The sequence below is a fragment of the Ammodytes marinus genome (assembly GCF_949987685.1).
Source record: "Ammodytes marinus genome assembly, chromosome: 14".
NCBI classification, from domain to species: domain Eukaryota; kingdom Metazoa; phylum Chordata; class Actinopteri; order Uranoscopiformes; family Ammodytidae; genus Ammodytes; species Ammodytes marinus.
This window is the reverse complement of record NC_137218.1, coordinates 15,090,782-15,116,734: the sequence shown is the minus strand read 5'-3', so window position 1 is coordinate 15,116,734 and position 25,953 is coordinate 15,090,782. Positions and strand designations below refer to the sequence as shown.

Sequence of the window (25,953 nt, the reverse complement as noted above, 5' to 3'; positions counted from 1 at the left end):
GCAGATGAGTGTTGGCTTGAACTCCGTCCTCAAATCCAGCGAGACGCTCTTGAAGGCCATGGGGGAAGGCTATGCTCAGCTTGGAGAGAGGACTAGTGCATCCAACATGCCCTAACTATTAAAGTCATCAACAAATGATATACAGTAGGCACCTGTGTGTGTTGTAGACTGTCCTGGAGTATGTAGGTGGGGAGGGAATTGTTTTACAAGGAGTATTTTATAGAATATGTTTTGACTAATGTCTTTATTTAAAGCTAGAAAGCTTTGTTATATATGGAAAATGTGTTATAGGTTTGGGTTTGATAACGACGTTTCATATGAACTGAATCCAGTGTTCAATCCACCTTTCAAACCAAATGATTTCAAAATTACTCATTCTCGGTTTAACTTTCAACAGTTAAAAGCAATCCGATACAAACAGTATATTACATAATAATTGAGAGGTTTATCAGTATTCGTTGGTTCAAGAAAGCAGAAACACCACAGCACTGTTATTCTAAAAAGTATAGTTGAAAAGAAGATATATAACCTTTAGCACCCGAAGGTTACAATAACAACAGGAATGCTACATGTGACATTGTGAATACTAACACCACTGGAACATTATTGCTGCTCTGTAAACTTAGTTAAAATGTTACTTTTTTTTGCTTTTAGTCAGCTGACATATTTACTAAAACAATGTGTCTGTGATAAGCTTACATTGGCTAAAAATGACCAGAATAGAATGAAAGTTAATTTCTCTACTGCCCATATAATCTGGGAGTTAACCAAGGAAAATCTACAGAGACGAGAAGTGTGTCTTCTTTTTGCTTGGTTCAATCAGGAAACATAACTAGAATGTGTGGCAGCAGCCTTTTATATTTAAAGTCTGGCTAGAAAAAAAAATAAAAAAGAAAGAGAAAGAAAAAAGGCATGAAAAGAACCAGTTATATGAGCTCTATAGAGGGTATGATGAAAGTGTCCAGGGAAACATAATTTAAAGCATACAAAAGGCTGGGTTTTTTGGATCATACTTGGAGAAGAAAAGCCAAAAGCGACGGAAAGTTAATAAGATGTTTTTCAGTTACGTTGCATCTCACTCACCATGGCTGTTCCGCCGCTGCTCTTTGTCCATATTCGACACTACAAAGGGATAGAAAGAGAGAGAGAGAGAGAGAGAGAGAGAGAGAGAGAGTCAGAGAACGACTGAGACAAACACAGCAACCAAAGGGGAAAAATTGAAAAACACAAGAGAGATCCACTGACAGAAATGTTGGAAATCTAAGCAGGATGTTTTATTGTGAATAGAAAAAGGGTTGGAACAGCATTCAGCACATTATACTGTAATCTTAGTGAGCAAACACTTTGGCATGAAGGGACAGACACAGAAGAGATAAGAGGAGAGACCAGATGATATTCTGTCATACCTTCAGTTTCAATATTATCAACGGCATCATTCACTAGACGTATGACTGTCACTACGGAGGCTAGGCAGTATGCAGAGACAGAGAGAGAGAGAGAGAGAGAGAGAAGATCAGAAACAATGTCAGTGCATTCATGAACAGGAGTGAGGTTTTCTACTGGGGTATGTGGGGAGATATGTTAAGTCTTGACAACACGTTTGAATGTCCGTGGTGTGTGTGTGTGTGTGTGTGTGTGTGTGTGTGTGTGTGTGTGTGTCCTATAGAGGAGTGGGGTTGCCATGACATAAGCACTCCTTCGTTTGCAGCTATAGTAATTGAATGCGAAACAGAGCATCTATATGTGTAGATGTCTTCTGAAAAACACCCACCCACACACCTGCACACACACAAACCAGATCATTAAGACGTTTGGTTTGAGACATTCTCGTACTTAGAAAGTAAGATCAATGGTATTGAGTTATCTGAGAAAAAGACGGGGGATAGAATTCAAGAAAAAAGGTTAATGTTATCGAGTTATCTGGGAAAAATGCCCGCTATACAATTTCAGGGAAAGGGCAATAAAAAAAAGATCTTCCCCTTAGGAGCAGTGCATCGACTCTTGATGCATTTGTGTGTATTCATTTGGTTGCATTAAGGTGCCTCTCATGTTATATTTGCATTGGTCTATTGCCTGCTTTGCTTCTTACTATGTTAATTTAGTCAATGCATTGTACAAGAAGTGCAAACTGGACTTTTCATACATTCAGGGAATCTAAATGGGTCTCTTTTTAGCATTCCAGTCTCACCGTTGTCATCGAAGGACTCTGAAGTGTAGGAGCTGAGGTCCTCAGAGGTGGAGTCTGAGAGACATGCTACCTGGTCCACCAGCTTTGACAGGTCTAATGTAAAAGCACACACACACACACACACAACACAGAGGTACATTATTCATCTTGAATCAAAGTCTGATAAGTTTTTAAAGGATGGGCCTTTATTTCCTATACAATACCCCCATGCCTAGTACTACATATGAACTGGGGAAATTAATACAAGGACCGAAAGTGCTTTCTGGCCATCTGAGTATGTATACAGACTCTGAGAATGTAAAACAATCTAATATATTTATATCCATACTTTCACTCATCTATCCATTTCGTTTGTCGCTGGTTGTAGAGAAAAACGTAATCAACTTAAGCTCATAGCAAAGTGTTCACACCTAAAGGCATTTTAAGTTCCACTATACTCCAAATGAATTCTTCTCTGTTCCCCCAAAGGCTGCCATACTTTGGAGCACAGCATTTCCCAAGCAATCCACTGCCACTCCAGGTCTAGTCATTTAATTCTGTGTGCACCAGCTGGACGAGTCAAAGCAGTCACAGAACTACTTATGTTTAGTGTACTGTAGTGCCGCAGATGTGAAACAGAAACTCCTCAACACAGAAGGCACTTTGGACAAAATGATGGCCACAAGATCACTTGAGAAGTTGGTGTGGCCGGCCTGCTAACACTGCAGAAATCAAAGCTCTTATTTCCACTCAGAAACCTGACATTGTGCGAAACAAGTCAGATGGAACTTCATTTGGAGAAAGCTGCCAGCAACAGGGTCTCTAGTTAAAGCCTTAACACATATGTCTTCAGAGGCAACATTTCAATAGATGCTTTTAACTTACTGTGATTCCTGACACTCTTTTCATTTGCTAAGCTGCTATTTATTGGGGCTCATTACTGCCTCTGAGCAATAATTTGTCAACAACTGCCAGAGGGGCAGAGCAGGTACTTATGTGTCACAATTACTTTGGAAAAAAAGCCATGTCGCTCTGAAGACTCTATATACCAATATCTTTGAAGCTATTCTCTACCAGGTACTCTCATGCAAGTGGTCGCTAGCAACAATAAAACGCCTGGTTGCACTTAGTGTTCCGCCAGACTGATACGCTGACCAACTGAGCAGAAACCATGGGGTATGGGCTCTGGCAACAATTCTTTTTGGATTATGAAACAGTTTGAAAATAAAAACTGGCAGCTTAGCTGATGTGATTAAAAGTAAGTTTTGGTAAAACTAAAGAGGCTTTATGTTGGTTGGTGGAACACATGGGAAAGAGCAGGATGAGACAGCAGTTTGCTTTACACTGCCCCTTCTGCTATATCTCAGTACACTTAATGTACCGACCCTAATGTGTGAAATCCAGTGTCCTTGATCGGCATTGAATGTTCAAGATTCTTGTCTTAATCAAATAATCAAAACATTAGTAATTACAGACGATATGTAAGATCTTGTACAGCTGCTTAAATAAAGACGTTGTGTCTCTGTGTATTTATATATATACATACACACACACACACACACACACACACACACACACACACACACACACACACACACACACACACAATGTGTTAGTGTTCCTTAGTAGGATTGACTGTTTTAAGAGGCTTTGTGGTGGCTTGCTTATCACAACTGCACACACAGTGTCTTTGCCACCCTTGTTTGTCCCTTGTCTTCTAACATTTAAACATTTCAAAAATTGTGTTTACACTATACATTCTGCAGGCAACATATACAGAATAAACAAACAACATCTTGAGAGCTAAACTATATTCTGTCCATGAGAACCAGGATGTCTTTTCATCAACTTTAGCTTTCTGAGGCCGAGCTCTGTGGTCGTCGTGCAATCCAATGCGTATGAAACAAGTGAAAAGCTCCCGTGGGAATTTGAGCAGTAGGGCAGTTCCATCAATCATACTAAATAAGAATGGCAGCGCAGCAGCCACTGGTCTAATGCACAGGAAGACACTTCTAAACATAGTACGTTTCAGTGTTGGGAAAGTTTACTTTCTAGCCTACATGAACAAGTTCAAAGTTCAGTTCACACACTTTAAAATGAACTAGTTCAATGCTATATTTCTTTTAGGGGTCATTTAGCTCAGTGGGTAGGGTGGTCAACCCTCAACTGCAGGATCGGTGGTTCAATCCCCACCACATGTCCCAGTGTCCCTGGGCAAGACACTGAACCCTAAAATTGCTCCCGGTAGTTAGCTTGCTCCCTGCATGGTTGTTCATAGTTCATAGTTCTTTTTTTTCAATATGTTGCTGCAAGAAATTATTTAAAAAAAATATTGCCACAGCCCATATAGAACCACAGACAGCAATTGTTGTATCAGTTTTAAAACTGAAACTATGTCAATTTACACGAGGCACACTGAAATTTGTCTTTTCGCATATCCCCTCTCAAGTTACCAAACTTCGGAGGGGGTCAGAGCGCGGGGTCAGAGCGCAGGATCAGCCATAGTACAGGGGCCCTGGAGCAGTTAGGGGTTAAGTGCCTTGCTCAAGGACACAATGGTAGAGATGGTGGGCACAGTAGATGTAATGCCAGCCACCACTTGTCTTACAAGTAACACCCTGCTGTCCGGTGCCGGGGATCGAACCAGCGACCTCACAGTAACTGGTCGGCCCTCTTTCTAGGCCATCCTACCGCTAAGTAATCCACTGCATCTGACATTCCTTAAGAATAAGTTTAATTAAGTTGAATCAACAATTAACTAATTAGTTATTACAAAATCGGGTTTGGCTTCCTTCACTTTTTCAATTATTTTTCAAAATGTTCCATAAAGCCTTGTTTACAACATTTTAATTGAAAATACTTTTTACCTGTAATGCAAAAACCGACAGTAGGTCTAATCCAAACTCTTGGACGGCATTCAGCAACCATAACAGCCTCAATCATGACTCTTTAATTAAAACTATATACTAAAAGCCTCCTGAAGATGAATAAACTCACTCTGATACATCCCACAATTGCCAAAAAAAAGTGAGCAATATGGGACCTGATTTCTTCCGTATTCCATTATTCATTGCATTTAATTTATTCATGAGCAGCCGGGAAAGACAGACAAGCGACCGGTATGTTTCCTCACGTATTGACTTAGGACTAAGTATCGCAATAATCATTAGTATATCCTGTCTGTGGTTTCTGTGGTGTGAATAAATAACTAAACCGTTTCCAATTGATTAACTAAATTGGCAGTTAACACTGGAGTCATTAACACACTCCTAAGAACATTAGTTAAGCTATACGTTTTAACACAATCACAAACATCAATTACCTCTAATTATTACCCTCTATGGACATGTGCAATTCTTCTTTTGTGCGTACACTCAACGGGGGAGTAACAATAAAACAACCTTTCCTACTACCACAGGAAGGAATCAATATTTAACATGCAGGAAGTCTGCACTGCAGGCTGTATTATTCAAGCAACAGGTTGGACAGGGAATTGAAACATGCTATGTCCACCTTAGCAACGAGATGCAACATTTTTCATTTCATTATCGACAGAGAACAAACTGTGCTGCTTTGTCGTCCGTTTTAGATGAACAAATAAGGAAACTGTAGGAAACTTTGCAGAAAAATAAGTTTTTTGAACAAAGGTAGGGCAAGAACATAGGGCATCAGTTCTGGCTGATTACCCCTGGTCATTCAAACAGAAGTCCACAGGAGATTTAGGAGAGTTACACTGATGCAAGAGGACTTGATGGCAAATCAAATCAGTTTAACAGAAGGGTAAGCTATTTTATTATTATTATTATTATTATTATTATTATTATTATTATTATTATTATTATTATTATTATTATTATTATTATTATTATTATTATTATTATATATTAGGTATTGTTCCCAGGAAGTAAATAGTTCAACTAAAATGAAATGATAAGCAAAATAAATTCCTTTCCTTCTTTGCCACTCTTGCCTACTCTGGCCCATTTCCTTTGATGTGTGCCATCAAAAGACATAAGATCACTGCGAATCAAAGCCCTCTGAGTGGAGATAATGAGATGGGTGAAGCACAATGAGTTCATAACGTGTGTTGTCAGTGCCATTATGATCTCACTTTAGAAGCAGTGTGTGCTTGCGAGTGTTTGTGCACACATGCACATGTGTGCAGTCTTACCCTGTGGACTGTTATCTCTCTGTGTTCTCTCCAACTGAAAAGCTCTCTGCCCCCATTCCTCTTCTCTCTCATCCCTCACCCTCTCCAGCCCTTCCTCCCTGGTATCCTGGCCCTCCCAGGACACTTTGTGGGCAGGACTGTGGTCTGACTGGCAGGCCGATGCCGACGGAAGATTGGGTGCCACGCTGCACACTGCGATGCCCCGCCTAGTAGCAACCCCTCTGACACTAGGCATGTCTGAGAGGAAGCTGCTGAACTGTTAAGAATGAAAAAAAAAACACACTTCAAGGGTTAGTCTGGTGATATTGTGTATTTTTGGTGTCAACAAATCCAAACTACCAACTATTAGAAAAAATAACCCTTAACCCAGCAATGCAATACTGGACATGGTGTTTCATTATAATGGCCATGGGCACTGTATTAATTTTGGGTCAATCCCACATACATCAATCTGCTCCCAAGATTCTCGCAATTGTAGTTATTAAGTGCCTGAAAATATGCCCCAACAAATGCACTAATCAAACTTATTTTGGTTATGTTTGCTAAGAACTGCGGTGCCCAAGTGTTTTAATTATTTAATTTGTGTTATAAAAATCAGTATTTGTGACCCAAGACCTATGTCTTCAATATGAAAGAATTAGCATATTGAGAGAAAAAACAATGTTTATTGGCTTTGGTCTTTTTATGGGATTTGACAAAAATAAAGACAATAACCCCAGCCTTTCCCTTTAACTATTCATTTAAATAAGCATCTGATTCCTAAAGGTAACATGTGCCTTTTTTTGTGTTTTGTGTCTACTAGAAACTGTTTTCATGGTTTATTGTTCAAAACCCTGACTATCTTTCTCACACTGCCCATAGCCTCATCCAGACCATTTATTCCGCAGCCAGGGATCCAAAATAACCAAACTACTTTTCTGCTTATCTAACTGGCTTAAAACGAAGCTCAGCAATAACATTATTTCTTGCGGATTGGTAGACACACTAAATACCCAAATGTATATAGGCGCAATCACTCAAAAAGTGAGTTTTTCATAATATGTCCCCTTTAAGATGCATTTCAATGGATCTTGAATTTCTCTTGTGGCACGAGTTGTATTGTAAAATAATGAGACCATATCAATAGAATACGCTGCAGTTTATTCAGTGCAGTTGCTTTCAGCCCCATGTCCCCAGGTCGGGTTTTCACAGCGGCTACTGCTGTGGGGTGCCAAAGTTGTGCATTGTCAAAATATTTACATAGCGGCTTAAAGGAATAGTTCAAATTTTTTAGTTTTTAGCTTGTTGTCTCACTCTCAGGTTCAACACAAGGCTGCAGAAGCCATTCCTTTAACCCGTGCCTGTATTTTTGAAGAAGAAACGGGCAAAGGTTGCTCATCGCTAGTTAGCTTAATTTACATACTGGAAGTCAATGGGAAGTATTAGCCTGCCTGCACTGACAGTCTGAAGATAAACTTTACAACATCACTTAACGCTCCTGTGTGCTTGTTGTGACTTGTTCATTTACAATTTTTATGATCAAACCACTGCCGATGAGATTGTCAGTAGGTCAACAAAACAAAATGGGGCGACCTGGGGCTCAGGTGGTAGAGCGGGTTGGCCAATGATCCAAGGGTAGGCGGTTCGATTCCCGCCAGGCCACCAAAAATAAACATTTATTTTTTTAATCTTGTAAATGTATTATCCAAATCATATGTACCCTCAACGTGTTCAAAACGTATGATGTGAGTAAATTAAAGTGTCATTGTTCCATATTTATTATATCATAACAAACTTCCATCACTCTAACTTCCTCTGCCATGAAATAGCTTTTCTCGTTGTTCAACCCTGAGGGCAGAGTATCCTTTTTTTAAGCATGCTGCTGTGGCTGTTAATAAGACCATAAGACCGTAAGAATAAGACCATTATCCTGAGTCTCCTTCAAACAGTGAAAGTAGTACAACTGAATTACTGAAGCATTTCTTTAATCAAAAATGAGGAGCTGGAAGACATATATTTTACGACATAAAATCAATATTGTAAATAAAACTGCCATTACAAAGTCTCCCAAGTCCTTTACGGCGAGGGTCATATAATGATACATGAGACACGGGAAATAAACCTAACTAATCATTAATAAAATGCCCATGCAAACGTTTTCGTACCTGACTGCCCTCACTGGAGGTGGTCTTGTCACCATCTCCACTCCTCATGCCGGGATTGCCGAATCCTGCTGGTAGAGGGGAGTGGGTATTGGGACGCACCATGACCTGTGGAGGGCCACCAGTGCTGCCTCCCACCTCGCCATAGGTACTTGTTGTCCCTGGTGAACCTGACACTCGCACAGCTTTAAACTCAATCCCTTCTGACCCCATGCCAGTCTTGTGCAGCATGTAACTAGTCTCCGTGGAAACCGCTGACACGCCAATCGCAGCCTGAGTCCCCGAGCCCGTGTCGGAGTCTTTCCTAAATTTGATTTTCTTTCTAAAGACGATGAAGAGTGCGAGGAGGACGATGATGACGAAGGCAAGGACCCCGATGCCAATTATCTCCCCTGGCCCCACGTAAGACAGTGGCTCAGCCTAGGAGAGCAAAAGTGAAAGAGAGAAACTATTAACAATTTAAATATGTATCACCGGTGAAACAAAAGTCAAAAGCGTGACAACTTGAAATGGAAACTGTGAGTCAGCCATTACCACACCTTCATTCATCTACTGCGGAGACAAACGTACCAAGCTTGTGAATAAAACCTTCCCGGGAAGTCACTGCAAAACTCACATAACATTCTCAATGCAAAAAAAAGCAAGCCTAGAGCTAGTACTTTTCGGATCATGCGTGGGTATGTTCTGTAGGATTTACTCCTTAAGTCATTTCCAAGTGTTGTTTACACCATACCTGCATGTCATCCCCCGGATCACTGGGTGTCTGATCATAACAAAACAGACCCTCGTAGCCCTCTGAACAGTTACAGAAGAACGAACCAAATGTGTTTACACACGCTGCTCCGTTACCGCACTCGTTCTGGTCGCACTCATTGACATCCTCATCACATCTGCAGAGGCACAGACAGATAAATTGCCATGCATGGCAGTGATGAAGTTGACTTGTATCAAAGTGAAAAAGACTGATTGAAGATGAAAGTGGGTTAAAAGACATACGGTATGCTTAAATGCAAAACAGACAGACACACAGACACACACACACACACACACACACACACACACACACACACACACACACACACACACACACACACACACACACCTCTTGATAGTGTAGCCAATTCCAACAGTGAGAAATAAATATCACATCCGCTATTTCATCCCACACACATACATGCTCATCTTAGCTTGCCATTTCAAACATAGTTTCCTGCTGGGACGGAGATAGAAAATAGGTGTATTTCTCTTTTCAGTTATTTCTTTTTCTTGATGAGATTTTCAAATCATGGAACAAGAGTTGGTCTGAGGTGAACAAAAAGCAATTTTGTTGGAGGCTTCCTTGTATAACCGATATTTGCACATAAATGTTAGAATATTTTCATTGCTCATTTTCAATTTATATTCTTGACTTTGCAATACGTGCTTTTTTTATTTATCTCCGTTTATCGAATACCAAGGCAAATTGCTTGTATGTGAAACCTTACTTGTTAATAAACTGTATTCTAATTCTGATTCTAACTATCCAATGGTTTGCTTTAAGTCATTAAAAACATAGGGAATCAGTAAGCATACACAGTTTACTCAACAAGGCCTCGATATATTGACCAGTGATATTTGCTTATGGGCATTTTAGAAAGTGAATACTGTATTCCTCACTTATTCACAGCTTTTTAAAGGGACATTTTCACATTCATAGTGAATTTTACAATTGTATATAACTTTTCTTTTTTATTGTTATTTTAATGCAAATATAATCTGCATTAAAAACAATTTCAAAGCCAATCATACTTAATTAAAATCAAACAGTTTTACTTGAGGCAAATTAAAGTATTTGCTTTAGTTATGGTTTCAATCTGTGATTTGAACAGTCTGTTCCCTAAAAAAAACTTTTTTGTTCATTACTTTTCACTTAAATTCGTTTCTAATCAACTTTCAATTAAATATTTTCTATTATTCTTTGACAAAATAATAAAAATATGTTCTCCTTTGAGGGAAAACTGCTCTCTAGTGGCTCCTCCATTGAACATCCACATTAGCAGAGAGGTTGTTTCAAATGCAATTACTGAGCTGTAATTAAGTAGGAAGCTAGAGAATTATAATAGGCTTTCAACCAAAATGATACCCAATGAAATTAGAAACACTAAATTATCTCACACAATAACAACTTAAACAACACATTGGGTGACGGGGTATTAATATGGGCTAATGAGTATGTGTGTGTGTGTGTGAGTCTTACACATATCATTTAATGTTTGAATATCATTTGTGGTAAAGGGGAGATACATGTTAATATATGTCTCAATCCTCACTAACCCGACTGTCTATATGTGCATACCTTGTAAACAGTCCATGCAATTCATCGTACACAGTTTTTACAATCAGTAATTAAGATGCGATAAAGTGTGTGTGAGTGTGTGTTTGTGTTTGTGTGTGATGTAAGGCTATTTTTTATCTTACATTAGTCCCCTGAGTCCTCTAGGGCAGCCACAGAGGAATGCACTGCCTACAGGCTTACAATCCCCACCGTTCTGGCATGGGTTTGGCATGCAGGATGTCAACTCAGTTTCACAGCGCCCTCCAGTGAAGCTAGCACTGCAACTGCAGATGAAGCCTGATAGAAGAGAGATTCAAAATGTTTCAAATTATGTGTATAATCATACGTTTACATGAAAATAAATCAAATCATATTAATGTCATTTGATTTCATTTGAGTGATATATTATATAGGTACCATACAGACTAAATATACACAAGTGGATTGTCACTACTGAAAAAGAAAATCAAAAATGAAAATGTTGAAATTGATACTGAAAGTGTGAAAACAGATTAACTTGGTTTCATATGACAACTGTTATTTATTTATACACCAAGATGTCTTACTCCCGCAAACATTCATAGTGTCATCTCAACAGACCTCCAGAGGGCAAGCTGTTGCAGATGGCTCCATTAAGGCAGGGCTGGCTGACGCATGGATCTGGGAAAAGCACGCAGCCCAGCTTGACCTCGCTCAGCCCGGCAATTTCGGCGTAACGGCTCCTCTTGTTCTGGAGTGGCAGCTCGTTACCGTTCAGCATCAACGAGCCCAGACAGCCCTGGAAGCCATCTTTGGCTCTCGGGGGGCCCATTACTCCACGCTCCCCAAACGCTTGCCCTCCCTGGCTTCTCCCCTGGCCCGGTCTGAGCCTCTCACTTTGTTCATTGGGCGCCCTCACTTGGGCCCCGAAGAAAAAGGATGAGTCGGGTGCCAGGGGCCAAAGGCGAACAGGGGCCCGGGCTGCTCGCCGGCGCTCCACATAGCTGTCGTCCAATGACAAGAGGGTGTAGTTCCTAGTCAGCTCCAAGGTGACGGCGTGCCACAGGCCGTCGTTGATTGGTCTGCCAGAGATACCCATAATGCCAAGGGTGTTGTCACAGTCCAGCTGGAACCAGAGCCGACCCCCTTCAATCTGTGGAAAAGAAAGATAAACTAACTATCTTTTTTTTTTCAAACGCTAAAACACAGTTTACCCTTCACTGAAAACATCAAGCAATTCAGTAAAGTGTAAGATTAGGATTTAAATGTGTTCACCTTGAGCATTGTACAGGGGTTAACACGTGTAAACATAATGACTCCTCTTCTCTGAAGGGTTCTGATCCTCAGGCCTAGCCTCATCTCTCCACTCTGGACACTCTGGACACCCTCAGTCACTCTATACTTGATGTAACTGTTTCCAGAGAAACTCAGAGAGGTTTGGCCTACTCGTAGAAAAAAAACAACAACAACAAAGTAATACAATATTAGAGGTTAAAGGAAAAGGCTTCAACGTTTTGAGAGAGAAAAAAGAAAAAATCAAATGATGCATAATTAGATCCTTGATGCATGGTGATCTACATGTAGCCTTCAAACAGATACAAAGAAGTGGTACCACCAACGCCAGACATAACGAGGTCATACCTGCACACTCGTCTATTCTCTCAGGCTGACACTGGCAGACAGATGGCGCTGTAGGACCAGAACGGACACACTGCATGTCTGCAGGACAGGACTGACCTTCACAAAGCTCCACAGGAGTGGGGCATGTCCCTCCTGTGTAGAAAGGGGGAAATATTAGCAATATTAGACATTACATTGTTTAAAAAATATGTAATGTATGTATGCATCTTTGTAATTATTAATATGTCTGGCTCTCTGTTATATTTTTCAGATAGACCATATTTCACTACTGTTATGATTCCTAATTCACAACCTAGTTAGAGCTTTATTCAAAATACATACAGAGTATTGGAAGCAAGAATAATAAAAAACAAAAAATCAATTAAAAAAATACAGTGACAGATATTGAGAACAAAAACAATGTGAGCTGGCCTTAGTCAGATTGCAAGAGATCTCACGGGTGCAGTGCTCACCAGGGCAGGTGCAGGTCTCTGTGCGGGCGAACCTGGGTGACACAAAGCTGACCCTCTCTGTGCTGTAGGTGACAGGAGAGCCAGGCTCCAACACCAGTGTCTGTTCACACACCTTGTCCCCACACTCCAGCTCCCCGGAACAATCGCTACTCATCACCACTGCCCCGGCCAGCACACCTCGAATCTGGCCCCTCTCCGCTGTCTCCTCCAGCTTTGCAGATAACTCCTGCTGCGAGAAGAAGCCGCCCACCCGCCCATTGCCTGATATCTCTGGCCTCTCTATGGCCAGAAGCAAGTCCACGTCAGATGTGCCCATCACCGGCTGCACACTGAGAATGTGGAGGGGGTCCTGTTGTCCCGGTGACCATTTCCAGCCGGCTAGCCCCCGTAACGTTAGCTTGATCTGATTCAGATAGCGACTTAGCAAGTCCTCCGGGGACAGGGTGCTGAAACGTAAGTTCAGGGCACTACCCAGGAGCTCGTTGGTCACCTGTTCCACCTGGGCCGACATATCAGCTATCACAGCAAAACGTCCGTCACTCACTGTAGCATTCATCTGGTACCTGAGAGGACAAGGATATTTGTTTTATTTGACACAAAACAATTTTTCCATATCAACTAGTTTAAAGCCTGTGTGTGTGTGTGTGTGTGTGTGTGTGTGTGTGTGTGTGTGTGTGTGTGTGTGTGTGTGTGTGTGTGTGTGTGTGTGTGTGTGTGTGTGTGTGTGTGTGTGAACCAATTTGAGTTTTAGAGTAGTGAGGAAATGTTTTGGAAAGTGAGGTTCTCACTTTGGGACAGGCCTTCAAAGGGTTAGTTAATTTTTATTTATTTTATAAGTAAATTTTTTAGCATTTTCAAGCTTTATTTGACAGTACAGAGTTGAAATGGGGAGACAGAGAGAGAGGGGGGATAATCAGCAGTAAAGGTTCACGGGTCGGATTTCAACCTGCGACCACTGCAACGAAGGCCAGAGCCAATATGGTACGCGCTCTATCCACTATGCCACCGGACCGAAGACTAGGTTCAAAGGTTAAGGTATGAATTAGGATTAGTGTTAAGGGTTGGGGTTAGGCATTTAGTTGCATTATGTCAATGAATGTCTTCAGAAGTACAGCTGTACAAACGTGTGTGTGTGTGTGTGTGTGTGTGTGTGTGTGTGTGTGTGTGTGTGTGTGTATTTGTGTGGGTGTTTGTGTGTGCACCTTCCAGGTTCCAGGCCTGGCAGAGCCACAATGCTGCCATCCTGTCTGCTTATCCTAAACATGCTCTTGGGCTGAAGCCTCTGGGTGAATGACAACACGTCACTGGGATCTCGGTCCGTTGCATAGATCCTACCAATCGGGCCTCCCGGAAAGGTATCCGTTACCATGACAATGAATATTTCCAAGGGGGAGACAGTGGGTTTATACTGACTGTTCCCAATGACCCTCAGAAAAATCCAGGACGAAGAGGTCAGACTTGGCTTTCCAGAGTCACTTGCCTAAGAGACCAAAAACAACAGTACAAGATGTTCCAAATCTCAAACTGAACAAAACAGAATTATAACAAACTGATTAAAGGTTAAACACTCATTACTGCTAGTTGCCTTTGGCTACACTTTATTAGATGATGATGTTTATAAGGGGTCATTTTATAAGAATGTGTTTGCACCCAGACATTACATTTTCCTGGCATCTGCATAAACAAGCAATTAAAAACCGAATATATGGACAGCTATGTAGCTGGCACTGAAAAAAGGAGTGGTGTTAATAGCCTCTCCATAAAATAAATTAAATGTGTTTATATTACTTTTTTAAAACCCAAGACTCTAATAACCTTACTAAGCAGCTAATGATGAGAGACTAATGTCACTAATGGACAGCTCTATATGCTGCTGACTGTGTGTAACAATGCTAACAAAGTAAATTTCAACATTTGGTGAATACATACTGTACAGTAGTGGCGGCAAAACACCCGTCACTAACCTGGATTTCAAGAGTGAACTCTCTGGGGTCTTGAGGGCCAAAGACACGGTTGGACCTTAGAGTTCCAGTCTGGTCCAGGGTGAAGAAATTTCCCTCGTTTCCTGACACAATGCGAAATGCAAAGGGAGAGCCGTTTCTAGGGGAGTCTTTGTCGCTGATTGACAGCTTCACCAGTGTTGTGCCGTCCTCTTGGTTTAGCTGGAAGCGTGGTTAGAGATACGTAGAGATGGCACAACCAGAAAAACACACCAACGCAAAGAAACTGACAAAGAAAAAATGACTGTTACCTGTATTACAGCCGTGGAGTTGGGAGGGCTGAAGACGGGAGGGTTGTCATTAACGTCGGACATGTCTATGTTCAGGGTGACAGTGGAGGACATGGCAGGAGAGCCACTGTCGAACGCCTGCACCGACAAAGAGTACCTTGACACCTAGGTGGAGCAGAAGGGATTGAGAGTGCCACAGCATCTTAAATGTGTCAGACAATATGAAAAGTGCTGTTATGTGCTCGCAAAAGATCATTGGGTGTTGTTGACCTTGGTATTTTTCTGCCTCGGCTGTGCTCATGAACCAGAAAATTAGTATCGATTGTTTATGAGATATTGTACTTAAAAAGGCGCATCCTTACTAGTTCTCTGTCAAGCCGCTTATTGACTTTCAGCAGTCCCGTTACAGGGTCAATCCAGAAGTGGTTGCTACGGTCACCTTTGAGTATAGAGTAGGTGATCCGCCCGTTCACCTGGCTGTCCAAGTCTTCTGCAGATACCTGGAAATCACAAAAAACGGAGTGAAGTTAATGAAAAGGACAGAAAGGTATAGATAGACCCGTTCAATGACGGATATCAAATTAAGCAAATCCGCCACTTTTTTACCTTAGTTATTGATTGCCCAACAGAAGCATCCTCGCTGACCAAAACATTATAAATGCCCTGGCTGAAGGCCGGAGCGTTGTCGTTTACATCCATGAGTTCAATGGTCACCATGGTAGCAGTGCTGAGTGGAGGGTTCCCGCTGTCTCTGGCCTCGACGGTGAGGTAGTAGTCCTTACACACCTCAAAGTCCAAGTCATCAGCCACAGAAATAGATCCTAAAGACATACAGATAGTAGAGTGCATAAAGGGTTTACTGTAATTGTAAAAGTAGGGATGGGTAGTAATTTTGCATTTAGTTTTGGAAGTAAAGTTGGAGTCAGTGATTCTGGAGCATGCTTGTTGTCAAACTTACAAAAATCAGTGAATGTCTCCTCATGATCCGCTACATGTCCATACTGTGTGCTAGCCTGGCACCGCCCGCCTACGTACTTCTGCTAAATTTTAATTTCCCTTCAGTAGTCAGTCTGGGCCTGCAGTATATTCTTAGGTTTTCTACGGACAGATTTTTGCCCGTCCAATCAGCGAACAGAGGGAGTGGCTCAGAAGCCGGCATGTTAACTGGCATGTTGCTCGCTATGGTGCAGCCCCTTTGTTTGCATACCATTTGTTTACATGTCAGTTAATGGAGCTTAGGCTGTGTATTAACACCAGATTTTTTATTCAGCGCACACACAGAGTACGGACAGGTAGAGGATCGCGAGGAGATAATCACTGAAGTAGACAACAAGTGATTTTTGACAACAAGCTTGCTCCAGGACCGCTGACCCCCGTCCCAACTTTAATAAGCACATGTGCAAGGAACCTTCTGCTCACCCAGGTTTCTGTCTATGGTGAACTTTCCCAACTCGTTGCCCGACCAGATGCGGTAGGTGATCTCAGCGTTGGCGCCGATGTCAACGCTTGTCGCCAAGACCCGCATCACCTCGGTTCCCACGGCGACATCCTCTGGGACGGTGACAGCGTAGACCTTCCTCTGGAAGACTGGAGCGTTGTCATTCACATCCAGCACCAAAATGGTTAAATCCACCTTTAGGGAGACGCAGGAGACCGTTAACAAGACTCCCTATCTATTAATATGTCTGTGTGCTGCTCCACTCCCAGAGGGCGTAGTACTTTCAGCACCAAGGACACTCAGCCCACAAACGTTAATGGGAGCAAAAGATACTAAAGCACGGGGGACTGAGGCAAAAATCAAAGCAGTCAGAGAGATAATTTGTTGGCAGCTAGACACATTTTAAAGATTTGTGGCATTACTGCATCAGATAAAAAGTTTTTTTTTTCTCTATGGAATTGGAGTGAAGTTTACCTTTTCTGGTGCTGTCATGTAGGAACGTTTTGTTTTTTGCAAAAGTTTTTGTTGTCTTAGTGTATTTATATTTATATTTCTACTGTTAATTGATCATATTTCACCATACAATATGTTTTCTACAGATTGTTTTAATTAGCTGTAAGGTTAAAAGGGTTGCATCTTGGCATTAGCTCAGATGGTTAACAATGTTTTAAATATAACTTGAATGGCATCAATATTGGGTATGGAAAGATGACGGTCAGGGTAAGCGCTTTCTGCCTTATGGGTTGCTACTTGTGATATTATGATTGCTACTTGCTTTTATGTTACTGTGTCTACTACAAACACTGCTAAAACTCCTGGAAACATTAGTGTTCCCACACTACGCAGTGCTATTGCTTCTATTATAGCTAACACCTACTGCTCTAAATAATAGTTTTCATTTTCAGCACCATGGACAGTGAACCTCACATAAACAAAAAAATCCCATATCTGTTCAAAACGGTCACACCTGAACCCACTGTTGCCAAAGGGCTTATTTTTCGTTTGTGTTTATGGCTTGTCCTGGTAACCTGTAAATGACCTAGATAGAGAAACCTGGACGGTGTAAACCAGCCAACAGTGTCCTAGCTTTTCTTATGGTCTCTCCCCTCCTAGTTTCTGCACTGCCTCTGTCTCTGCAACTGACTCCGTCCCCATATTTCCCCCATCCCATCTTGATTAAATCTACTAGGTTCTTTATCTTATCTCCTCGGTAAACAACACGTTTTGTATTCATTGGCTTCTCCCTCATCCATTCGCATGGACGGAAATACAGATTGCACATTACCTGAAGGATGACGCATAGGTTGTGTAGGAATTGTAAACACATCATTGTGATAATAATCAGCAGTACCTAATCACTTCTTCTTTATATATAATTGATGTTAATAGTTAGACGCTGTGTTAATTACTTTGTACCTAATTGAAATACTCAGACAATGATGATTATATCACCTAAAATATAAATGTTGTGTAGACTGTTGTACATTTCAATGAAGTTAGTTTGTGCAATATAGTACATTTTATTATTGCATTGAGGCATAAGTGGCATCTTTTAATGGGAGTTGTATTATCTTGTGGAGTAACAATCCCCACAGTTAGGTTGGTGGATAAACTAGATAGCGTGGCAAAACATACATCCGAGTTCCAACGTGTGTGACTGGGACAACCAACCTGTGAGGACAGAGCCCCCTGTTGCCCGGCCTGGTCGGCGGCCTGGACACGAACGCGATAGGAGTCTCTGCTCTCTCTGTCCAGTGATCTCTCCAGAATAACCATACCAGACACAGGGTCGATTGAAAAGAATCCACCGACTGAATCCACCAGGGAATAGACCACTGTACGGTTAAGACCTGCGGAGAGAAATGTATGCACTCTGTCAAACAAGACTAAAAAGGTGGAGTCAGTTATTCTGGAGAACACTTGTTGTCAACAAAACCTTGTTCAAAATCAATGAAAATCTCCTCCCGATCGGCTACCTGTCCGTACTGTCTGTGCGCTTAAAAAAAAAGTGTTAATACACAGCCTAGGCTCTGCAAACAGGCATGTTTCTGGTCACGGGCCCCTTTGTTTACATACCTGTTTACAGAGCCTAGGATGTGTATTAACACTGTGTTTTTTGTCAGCACACACACACACACACACACACAGTGCGGACGGGTAGCGGATTGTGAGGAGATATTCCCCGATTTTGACCAAACGTGATTTTGACAGCAAGCGTCCTCCAGAAACTCTTGAATCCACCTTGAATATGTTAAAATGTTAATTTTTATCTTTTTCAGTTACAGGATCATTGACATGTGCACATTGAGTCAGCAGAAGTCTGCAGTGTAAATGCTTTGGGATACAGTGGCTTGAACTTGCATTCAGTGTATGTAGGAACATTTCTGTGCTCCTTATCACCATTACAGTTGACAGGTTGCACTGCCAACATTTAACAGCATCACATCACACCAGCTTACCTTCGTCAGGGTCGGTGGCTTGCAGCCGAGTAAGCAAAGCCTTGGGAGCGGCATTTTCATACACACTAGCCAGGTAGGAATTGGAGGAGAAAGAGGGGGCATTGTCATTCACATCCAGCACTCTGAGAGAAATGTCAGAGCGGCAGAACAGCCCTCCTCCATCAGTTGCCTGGGCGATGAGTTTGTAGGTGGACGTAATTTCTCGGTCCATAACAGTGGACGTACGCAACTCACCTTAGGGCGCAAATGGAGAAAGTTGTATTTAAGCTGCTAAAAGGGACATGTAGTCTGTGGTTTGCATTGTTTTGATCATACAAAAAAACCTGAAGAAATGAATGCTTGTGGGTGTACCAGTGTTTGCATCCATGTAGAAATCTTCCACCCCAATGCCAAACAGGGAATATTGGATCTCGGCGCTGGAGCCTGAGTCAGCATCTGTTGCAGCCACTGTCAGGATGCCCTTGTTAGAGGAAATGTCCTCAGGAAAAGAGGCGCTATACACCGCCTGGCACAACACACACACACACACACACACACACACAGATAAATAAAAACGCAGTGAGTTTTTTGAAACCACTATGTCTGAAAAAGAAAAAGTCCAACACACCAGAAAAACACTGTAAACTCTTGGGCACTGCATCCATTATCCTTGACGAGAGGACAAACAAAACAGAGTTGCGTGCCCTTTCCTGACCTGTCCTACAATCTTGCCAGAGGCTACCTGCCTGTACTAAGGATCTTTGTGACCCCACTGTTTCAGTGAAACACAGACCAGCACAATGGGGAAAACTACTGTATTATGTCCAAGTACACATCAATCACACACTGCTGCTTTTTGCTCTGTACTGCAGAGGTATCCTATCCTGGCACCGCCCGCATACCTACTTCCGCTCAATTTTCAGTAGTCAGTCTGGGTGTGCGGAATATTAGTGGGTTTTAAGTCATATTTCCTCTTCCAACATGACTAAGACTACTGCTTGTAGCAAAAGTGGCATTAGTGAATGCACTTTTACTGCCATTAGATCCAGTACTACCTCTACAACTGCTGTGCCACCACTTTTTCAGGTAGAAATGCTATTGCTTCTCTTTCCTACAAGGGCAACCCTACTACTACTACTACTAATACTGCTTATTCCACTTAATATTAAAGAAAAGTATGAACCATACTTTGACAACACCGTTTTAGTTCACAGTCTGGTACTTAATGTTGTTTGATTAATTTGATGCTGCTTCTGCATAACGGAGTAAACATTTTGTAGAAACACAAACCTAAAATATCTAATAAAATAGATAAAATAAGACAAGAGTAGAGTGGATTGATTTAAAAGAGAATCAGTAAAAGTTAGTAGGCAGAGGGAGAAGGAAAGTTTCTCAGCTAATTAAGTGAAATGGAAGACGTTCCCTTCTAAATGAAGAGGGACATCCCCAAATGACTGCCCAGTCCAATTATTTTCCCCTTTCCCTGAGTTTTAGCCGACTGTTATGGTATGTCTTAGAGTTGCAAGTTAGGAAACTATCGCACTGGGCTAAAGCTTTTCCACCCCCTCTACCCACTAATTAATGTCATTTGTTATTGCAAATGATATCATTTGTGTGAGATAAAGAGAACAGCTCATCCGAATTGAACTGTGTATTTTCAATACACAGAAAAAGCACGATGTACAAGCAAATTTGTACCCAAGTGTAAGTACCTTCCTTGAAATATAATACAAAGACATTTAGTTTAAATGAATTCACATAGAGTTTTTGCTTTGGTGCACCTTAGAACAGAGAATCAATATTTGAATGAACAAATAATTGCTGTTCTACTAAAGCCCCAGATTTTTAGCTTTGTGTATGCAGTATGCAGATTTTAACAGTTGTGAATCGATTCATTTTCTGAGCCAAGCCACCCCTAAACATGACTAACTAAGCAGCACTGTGTGATAGTGTATATTGTCATCAGATATTTTTGGAGTGACTGACAATGATAATGTGAAGAAAACGATTTGACTATTAACCATCAACTCTTCTCAGCAGAACACTTGTTATAACTCTTCATTAGTAACTAAGTTGTGCATTCATTCATACAGATCTGTTTTTAGTATTTAAAAAAATGGAGGAGTGCAGTAAATGTATGTTTCCCCTCGCTCATTAACTAATACAGTAACTTGCCTTTTGACTAATATTCACTAGATACTGACTGTTATATCATATGATGTATTCAAAGGACATTTATTCTTTCTACTTTTATACAAAACATTCGATTGGAATGTGGTCAGCTCGAATACAAATAGTGGATTAAGTCTGTACCATTAATCCTAGTCAAATTTGTAGTCCATCTTACTGGATTCCGCAATTGTATTTAAACCATTTCTATTTGTCTGTGTGCCTGACCTGGTTGCAGATGGGACTGTTGTCGTTGGCATCCATGATGGTAACTTCCACCACGGTACGAGCGACATACAGGCCATCGCTGGCTGTGATGTTGAGCAGATACCAGTCCTGTTGCTCTCGATCCAGCAGACCGCTCACATAAACCTTCCACTCTCCCTGCACCAGAGCCAGGCCAAACACGCCCCGCGGGTTTCCCCCTGGAGATTACAACAGGTGAGGATTAAAAAGGGCACAGCGCGCCGCACAGACAAGACAAAAGGTTTGATAACCAATTATAGCAGACTTGTAGCACAAAATGGAAGTCTTATTAATTCCCAAGATGAGTAAGCATCAGCGCCCCACCTTTCTACTCCCATACACATACACATACACATACACATACACATACACATACACATACACATACACAGACACAAACACACAGACACACAGTGAGACAGACACACAGACTGACAGACACACATACAGACACACATTAACACACACACAAATCTTGCAAGGACCCTTTGGCACACTCAACAAACATCACACATCATCACAGTAAACCATGCAGGTTGGCTGTTTCGCAGCAATTGGCTTTCAACGTTTAAGAATCTGACCTTTTATTACGACACTTCCATTAGGCCAATCAGTTTTTTTTATATGCCAGACCACGGGCCAAAAATATATCATCCTTAGTCATTATCAGACAGTATTATGTGACTAGAAAACATCAAGCTCAAGGTGAGAGCTTTGCTGAGGGGCCTCACAGTGTTATTTTTTATATCACTCCCATAAAAGAAAGAAGTGGCCCCCTGAAAGTCACATGTGAGTCTGTAAAGGACAACGTTTTATTTTCAATTTCAAAGGTAAGTCGTGTTGAACATTTAATAAAAGCTAACTCATTAGGCCAATGCATGATTCCATATGCGACAACACAACCCTAACCTAACTGCATGACGGACAGTTACTGCAGGACAGAATGTTTTGAACTATAATAATAATTGTCAGTGTTCTCTTCACTTCCTCACCGGTGATGTAAAAGCTGACCAGGCGGTTCTGATCGGTGCCATCTCGATCTTGGGTTTTGAGAGCAGCTACCGTCTCGCCGAGGGGATCGCTCTCCTTCACTGCGCCGCGGTACAGCTCCCTCTCAAACAGCGGCGGGTTGTCGTTGACGTCCGACACGGCAATGGTTACCACTGTTGTGGAGGAGAGGGACTGTAACTCCCCTAGGTCTGAGGCCACCACTTCAAAGTTGTAGCTGGAACAGGTCTCGTGGTCCATGGGACTCACTGTTGTGATCCAGCCTGTTTTACTGTCAATGGCAAAGACAGAGCCTATGGTGAGGGAGCCAGTGAGGGAGCGAGCGTCTTTGGTCAAGTCCAAGTTGTAATTGAGCAGAGGTCCGAGGCTGTACGTCACCTGCAATTCAGCGGGAAAGAAACAATACATAAGCTTATCAATGCATCTGCAGTGCTCTACGAACTGAATCACTGTACTAAGAAACACATTTGTATCCATCCAAATATGCAGTTGAACTGGGCGGCCACACACCTGTCCATTAGAGCCCCAGTCTGGATCGAGTGCACGGACTTGGATCACTCGTGTGCCTACTGGCATCCCCTCCATCACTGTGGCTACATAAGTGTTGGTCTCAAAAACTGGCTTGTTGTCATTGACATCTAGGACCTGCAAAAAAATGACAAAATGGGGCATGTGTTGCTCTTAGCAGTGTTAAACGATCCTTGATCCTTATTGGTCACGTGTGGTAAATATTTTGACTGACTCATTCCAGTACGCTCAGAGATACATGATACATCTATATCGATTGCTTTGGAGTTTTCCCACTCCATTACATTTTATTTTATTTCAAAGCATTAAATAAAGATCAAATTCAATTCTGATGAAATGGTCTCTCTGTTAAACTACGTCATTCACTGACCTTAACCTCCAGGTCCACGGTGGAGACGGACTCGATGAGGTCTCTTCGGGTTGTCGCGGCGACCTTAAAGCGGTAGGTGTTGACCTGCTCGTAGTCCAGCGGCTTGAGCAGACGGATCAGACCCGTGTCCGTCTCCACGGTGAATGTCCCTCCCTGGTTGCTGTCGGACGTCTCTCCTCCCACCGTGGAGAAGGAGCCGGTCTGTCCCGTGGCTATGTACACTGACCCCAGAGCAGTTCCTACCGCAGTGTCCTCGGGGATGGTGAAGGAGTACTGAGGCTGGCTGAAGGAGGGCACGAACGCATCGGGCGGCACCACGTGAATGAAGGCCGACACCAGCGAGTGTTTGGCCGGTGAGCCGCCATCCGTGGCTTTGACAAAGAAGGACAACACGGTGCCCTGGAGGTGGTCCACCGCACTCTTAGTCATCATCCAACCGCTGTCCGGCTCCACCTGGGCCAAGTCAGCCAAAGCACAGCCCTATTTAAATCTTTAGTGCCTTCAACTTTGCAAAAAAACACTAGTTATAGACGCTTGTATCTTTCACTCTCAGAGCCTGAACCCGACAGTGTTTCTTAGGCCAACAAATTCTTATTTGTTTCACCTCTTACTTACTAACTTACTTACTTACTTTTATTTGACATCACTTGTGTTTGTCCTTTTATTATACTGTAGCGTTGTTAATAGTGTTACTTGAGCTTCAACTTGATATCTACTACTTCTATTCAATGCATACAGTACTTACTTACTTACTTACGTACGCCTTACACCCCTACTGGGGTATAGGCCGTCGACAAGGGACCTCCAGAGTTCACGGTCACTGGTGTTTGCATACAGTACATACCTTGTATTCTACAGATTTCTATTTCCTTTACAATCATAGGTGTTTAATTGTTTTCGCTTTGTAATTGTGCTTGCTTCTGATCAGTGAAAACTGACCAGAGCATCAATCTTAAAGTAACATTGTTTTGATCTGGTGAGTACAAATTCATAATGATAGATGTTAATCGACCTACTGTAAGTGTTGAGGGTGTATCGGTTGAGAATATCTCCTGATTGACAATCAATACTTTGAGTCTTTTATTAAAGGGGAACTGAGACGATGTTTGCAGTTCTAGTGCAATCTAAGCCCACAGCTATGTAGTGTGTTGTACAATAGCCTAAAGTATACAGTTGAAGAGCAGAACACACTGACCTCCAGCACATCAACCAGTGATAGGCGTGCCTCGCTGTAAAGGGAGTAGGTGATTCTCCCATTTGAACCAGAATCAGGGTCAGTGGCTTGGATCTGTGTGACCAGAGAGCCGCTGGCGACATTTGCTTTAATGCTCATGCGATACTCCACCGCTCTGAACCGAGGGGCGTTGTCATTCTCATCAGCAAGAACCACTCGCACTGTGCAAAACGAGGCACGGCCTGCAGGAATGAAAAGAGCGTATATGTAATTGCGTGATGTTTACAAATGTACGTAGTTTGAGTACAGAAAAAGAACTCGCCCTTATTTTACTTCTGCATTCAACGGAACTAACTCCAGATGATGAAATGTAATGCATCTATAATGGGAAAATACTTAAATTAATCTTCAAGAGTGTTATCATATTAAAGATAGCGTCTTACAGGCGACAGTTACAGTGCATTTGCCAAAAAAAAGAGGGACCACTCATGCATTACAGTAACGTAAGCCAAATGTTTTGGTCTGCCAGATTTATATGGGCCAATTTGAAGATGGCTATTGTCAGTTTACAGTCCGTCTGGTCGGTGTCAATATAATAGTACCTCCACCATCCAGGGCCATAACTGTCAGCACCATGTCCTTGTTGAGAGGGTTTTCTCTGTCTAATGTCTTTACAGAGAATATGAATCCATCCGCATCAATAGAGAACTGAGTTTTCCCCAGATCGTTGATGAAGGAGTAGGTGATCTGGCCAAACAGCCCGGAGTCCTCGTCCGTTGCACGGACCTGAGAGGGTTCACACAGAGATACAGAAGGTAGACATAATAAATAAACAACATCATCCATGTAGGAGGTTTCTGTTGGAAACGTTATTGAGTGAGAAGGAAAAACTTACTTGAATGACCTTTGAACCCGGAGGGGAATTTTCTTGGACTTCGGCCAGGTAGAACCTCTGGCTAAACACCGGGCTGTACAGGTTGGCTCCCAGCACACGCACGGTAACCTGGGGGGGATCAACACCATCGTTCTAATTGTCATCCCATTATCATCATCCTCATGTCTGCTTACATTTTGTTGATGCCAGCCTCACCGCGATTTGTCAAACGCGAGCGCATCAGCCTGATTCGCGGACCGGCGGTTAAGAGCATCAGGCCCGTGACCAAATGGTGATTGATGCAGCTGCAAACACTCAGGCCTCACTTCATTTCACATCACAGTCAGAAGAAGAGGAGGAGGCAAACCAACGTGTCATTGCCGCAACACATTATGTGGACTAGAGATGTGGGAGAGCAGAGTCCCAATTGTAATTACCACTGTGAGATAAATGTGGATGGGTTTTTTTTTCTCAGTTGGCAGATCATCATCACAGTTAATGTGTTATGACAAGAGCGTACATTAACCTCCAGAGCAGCTCGGCAGCCAGTGGTAGCAAGCAAGCAGCTGTACTGCACAGCTGCGAATGTGTGTAACAAATCTGAAGCGAGGGA

The 25,953-nt window shown here is 42.2% G+C and overlaps 1 protein-coding gene across 1 annotated transcript in view; it reads right to left on the bottom strand.

Moving 5' to 3' along the window:
* fat3b (FAT atypical cadherin 3b) overlaps positions 1 to 25,953 on the bottom strand; it is a gene marked incomplete at both ends in the record, with an annotated part of 63,578 nt that overhangs the window by 6,526 nt on the left and 31,099 nt on the right. The window contains 27 exons of the mRNA XM_080040354.1: positions 1,084 to 1,122; positions 1,407 to 1,466; positions 2,189 to 2,281; positions 6,339 to 6,594; positions 8,483 to 8,899; positions 9,213 to 9,369; positions 10,937 to 11,090; positions 11,394 to 11,925; positions 12,048 to 12,214; positions 12,414 to 12,545; positions 12,866 to 13,428; positions 14,068 to 14,345; positions 14,830 to 15,027; positions 15,117 to 15,260; positions 15,458 to 15,595; positions 15,702 to 15,916; positions 16,515 to 16,728; positions 18,205 to 18,383; positions 18,993 to 19,226; positions 19,344 to 19,497; positions 21,369 to 21,565; positions 22,379 to 22,772; positions 22,905 to 23,039; positions 23,293 to 23,745; positions 24,488 to 24,708; positions 25,069 to 25,252; positions 25,362 to 25,469. Coding sequence (XP_079896480.1) covers positions 1,084 to 1,122; positions 1,407 to 1,466; positions 2,189 to 2,281; positions 6,339 to 6,594; positions 8,483 to 8,899; positions 9,213 to 9,369; positions 10,937 to 11,090; positions 11,394 to 11,925; positions 12,048 to 12,214; positions 12,414 to 12,545; positions 12,866 to 13,428; positions 14,068 to 14,345; positions 14,830 to 15,027; positions 15,117 to 15,260; positions 15,458 to 15,595; positions 15,702 to 15,916; positions 16,515 to 16,728; positions 18,205 to 18,383; positions 18,993 to 19,226; positions 19,344 to 19,497; positions 21,369 to 21,565; positions 22,379 to 22,772; positions 22,905 to 23,039; positions 23,293 to 23,745; positions 24,488 to 24,708; positions 25,069 to 25,252; positions 25,362 to 25,469 — 6,016 coding nt within the window. The remainder of the gene's footprint in view (positions 1 to 1,083; positions 1,123 to 1,406; positions 1,467 to 2,188; positions 2,282 to 6,338; positions 6,595 to 8,482; positions 8,900 to 9,212; positions 9,370 to 10,936; positions 11,091 to 11,393; positions 11,926 to 12,047; positions 12,215 to 12,413; positions 12,546 to 12,865; positions 13,429 to 14,067; positions 14,346 to 14,829; positions 15,028 to 15,116; positions 15,261 to 15,457; positions 15,596 to 15,701; positions 15,917 to 16,514; positions 16,729 to 18,204; positions 18,384 to 18,992; positions 19,227 to 19,343; positions 19,498 to 21,368; positions 21,566 to 22,378; positions 22,773 to 22,904; positions 23,040 to 23,292; positions 23,746 to 24,487; positions 24,709 to 25,068; positions 25,253 to 25,361; positions 25,470 to 25,953) is intronic.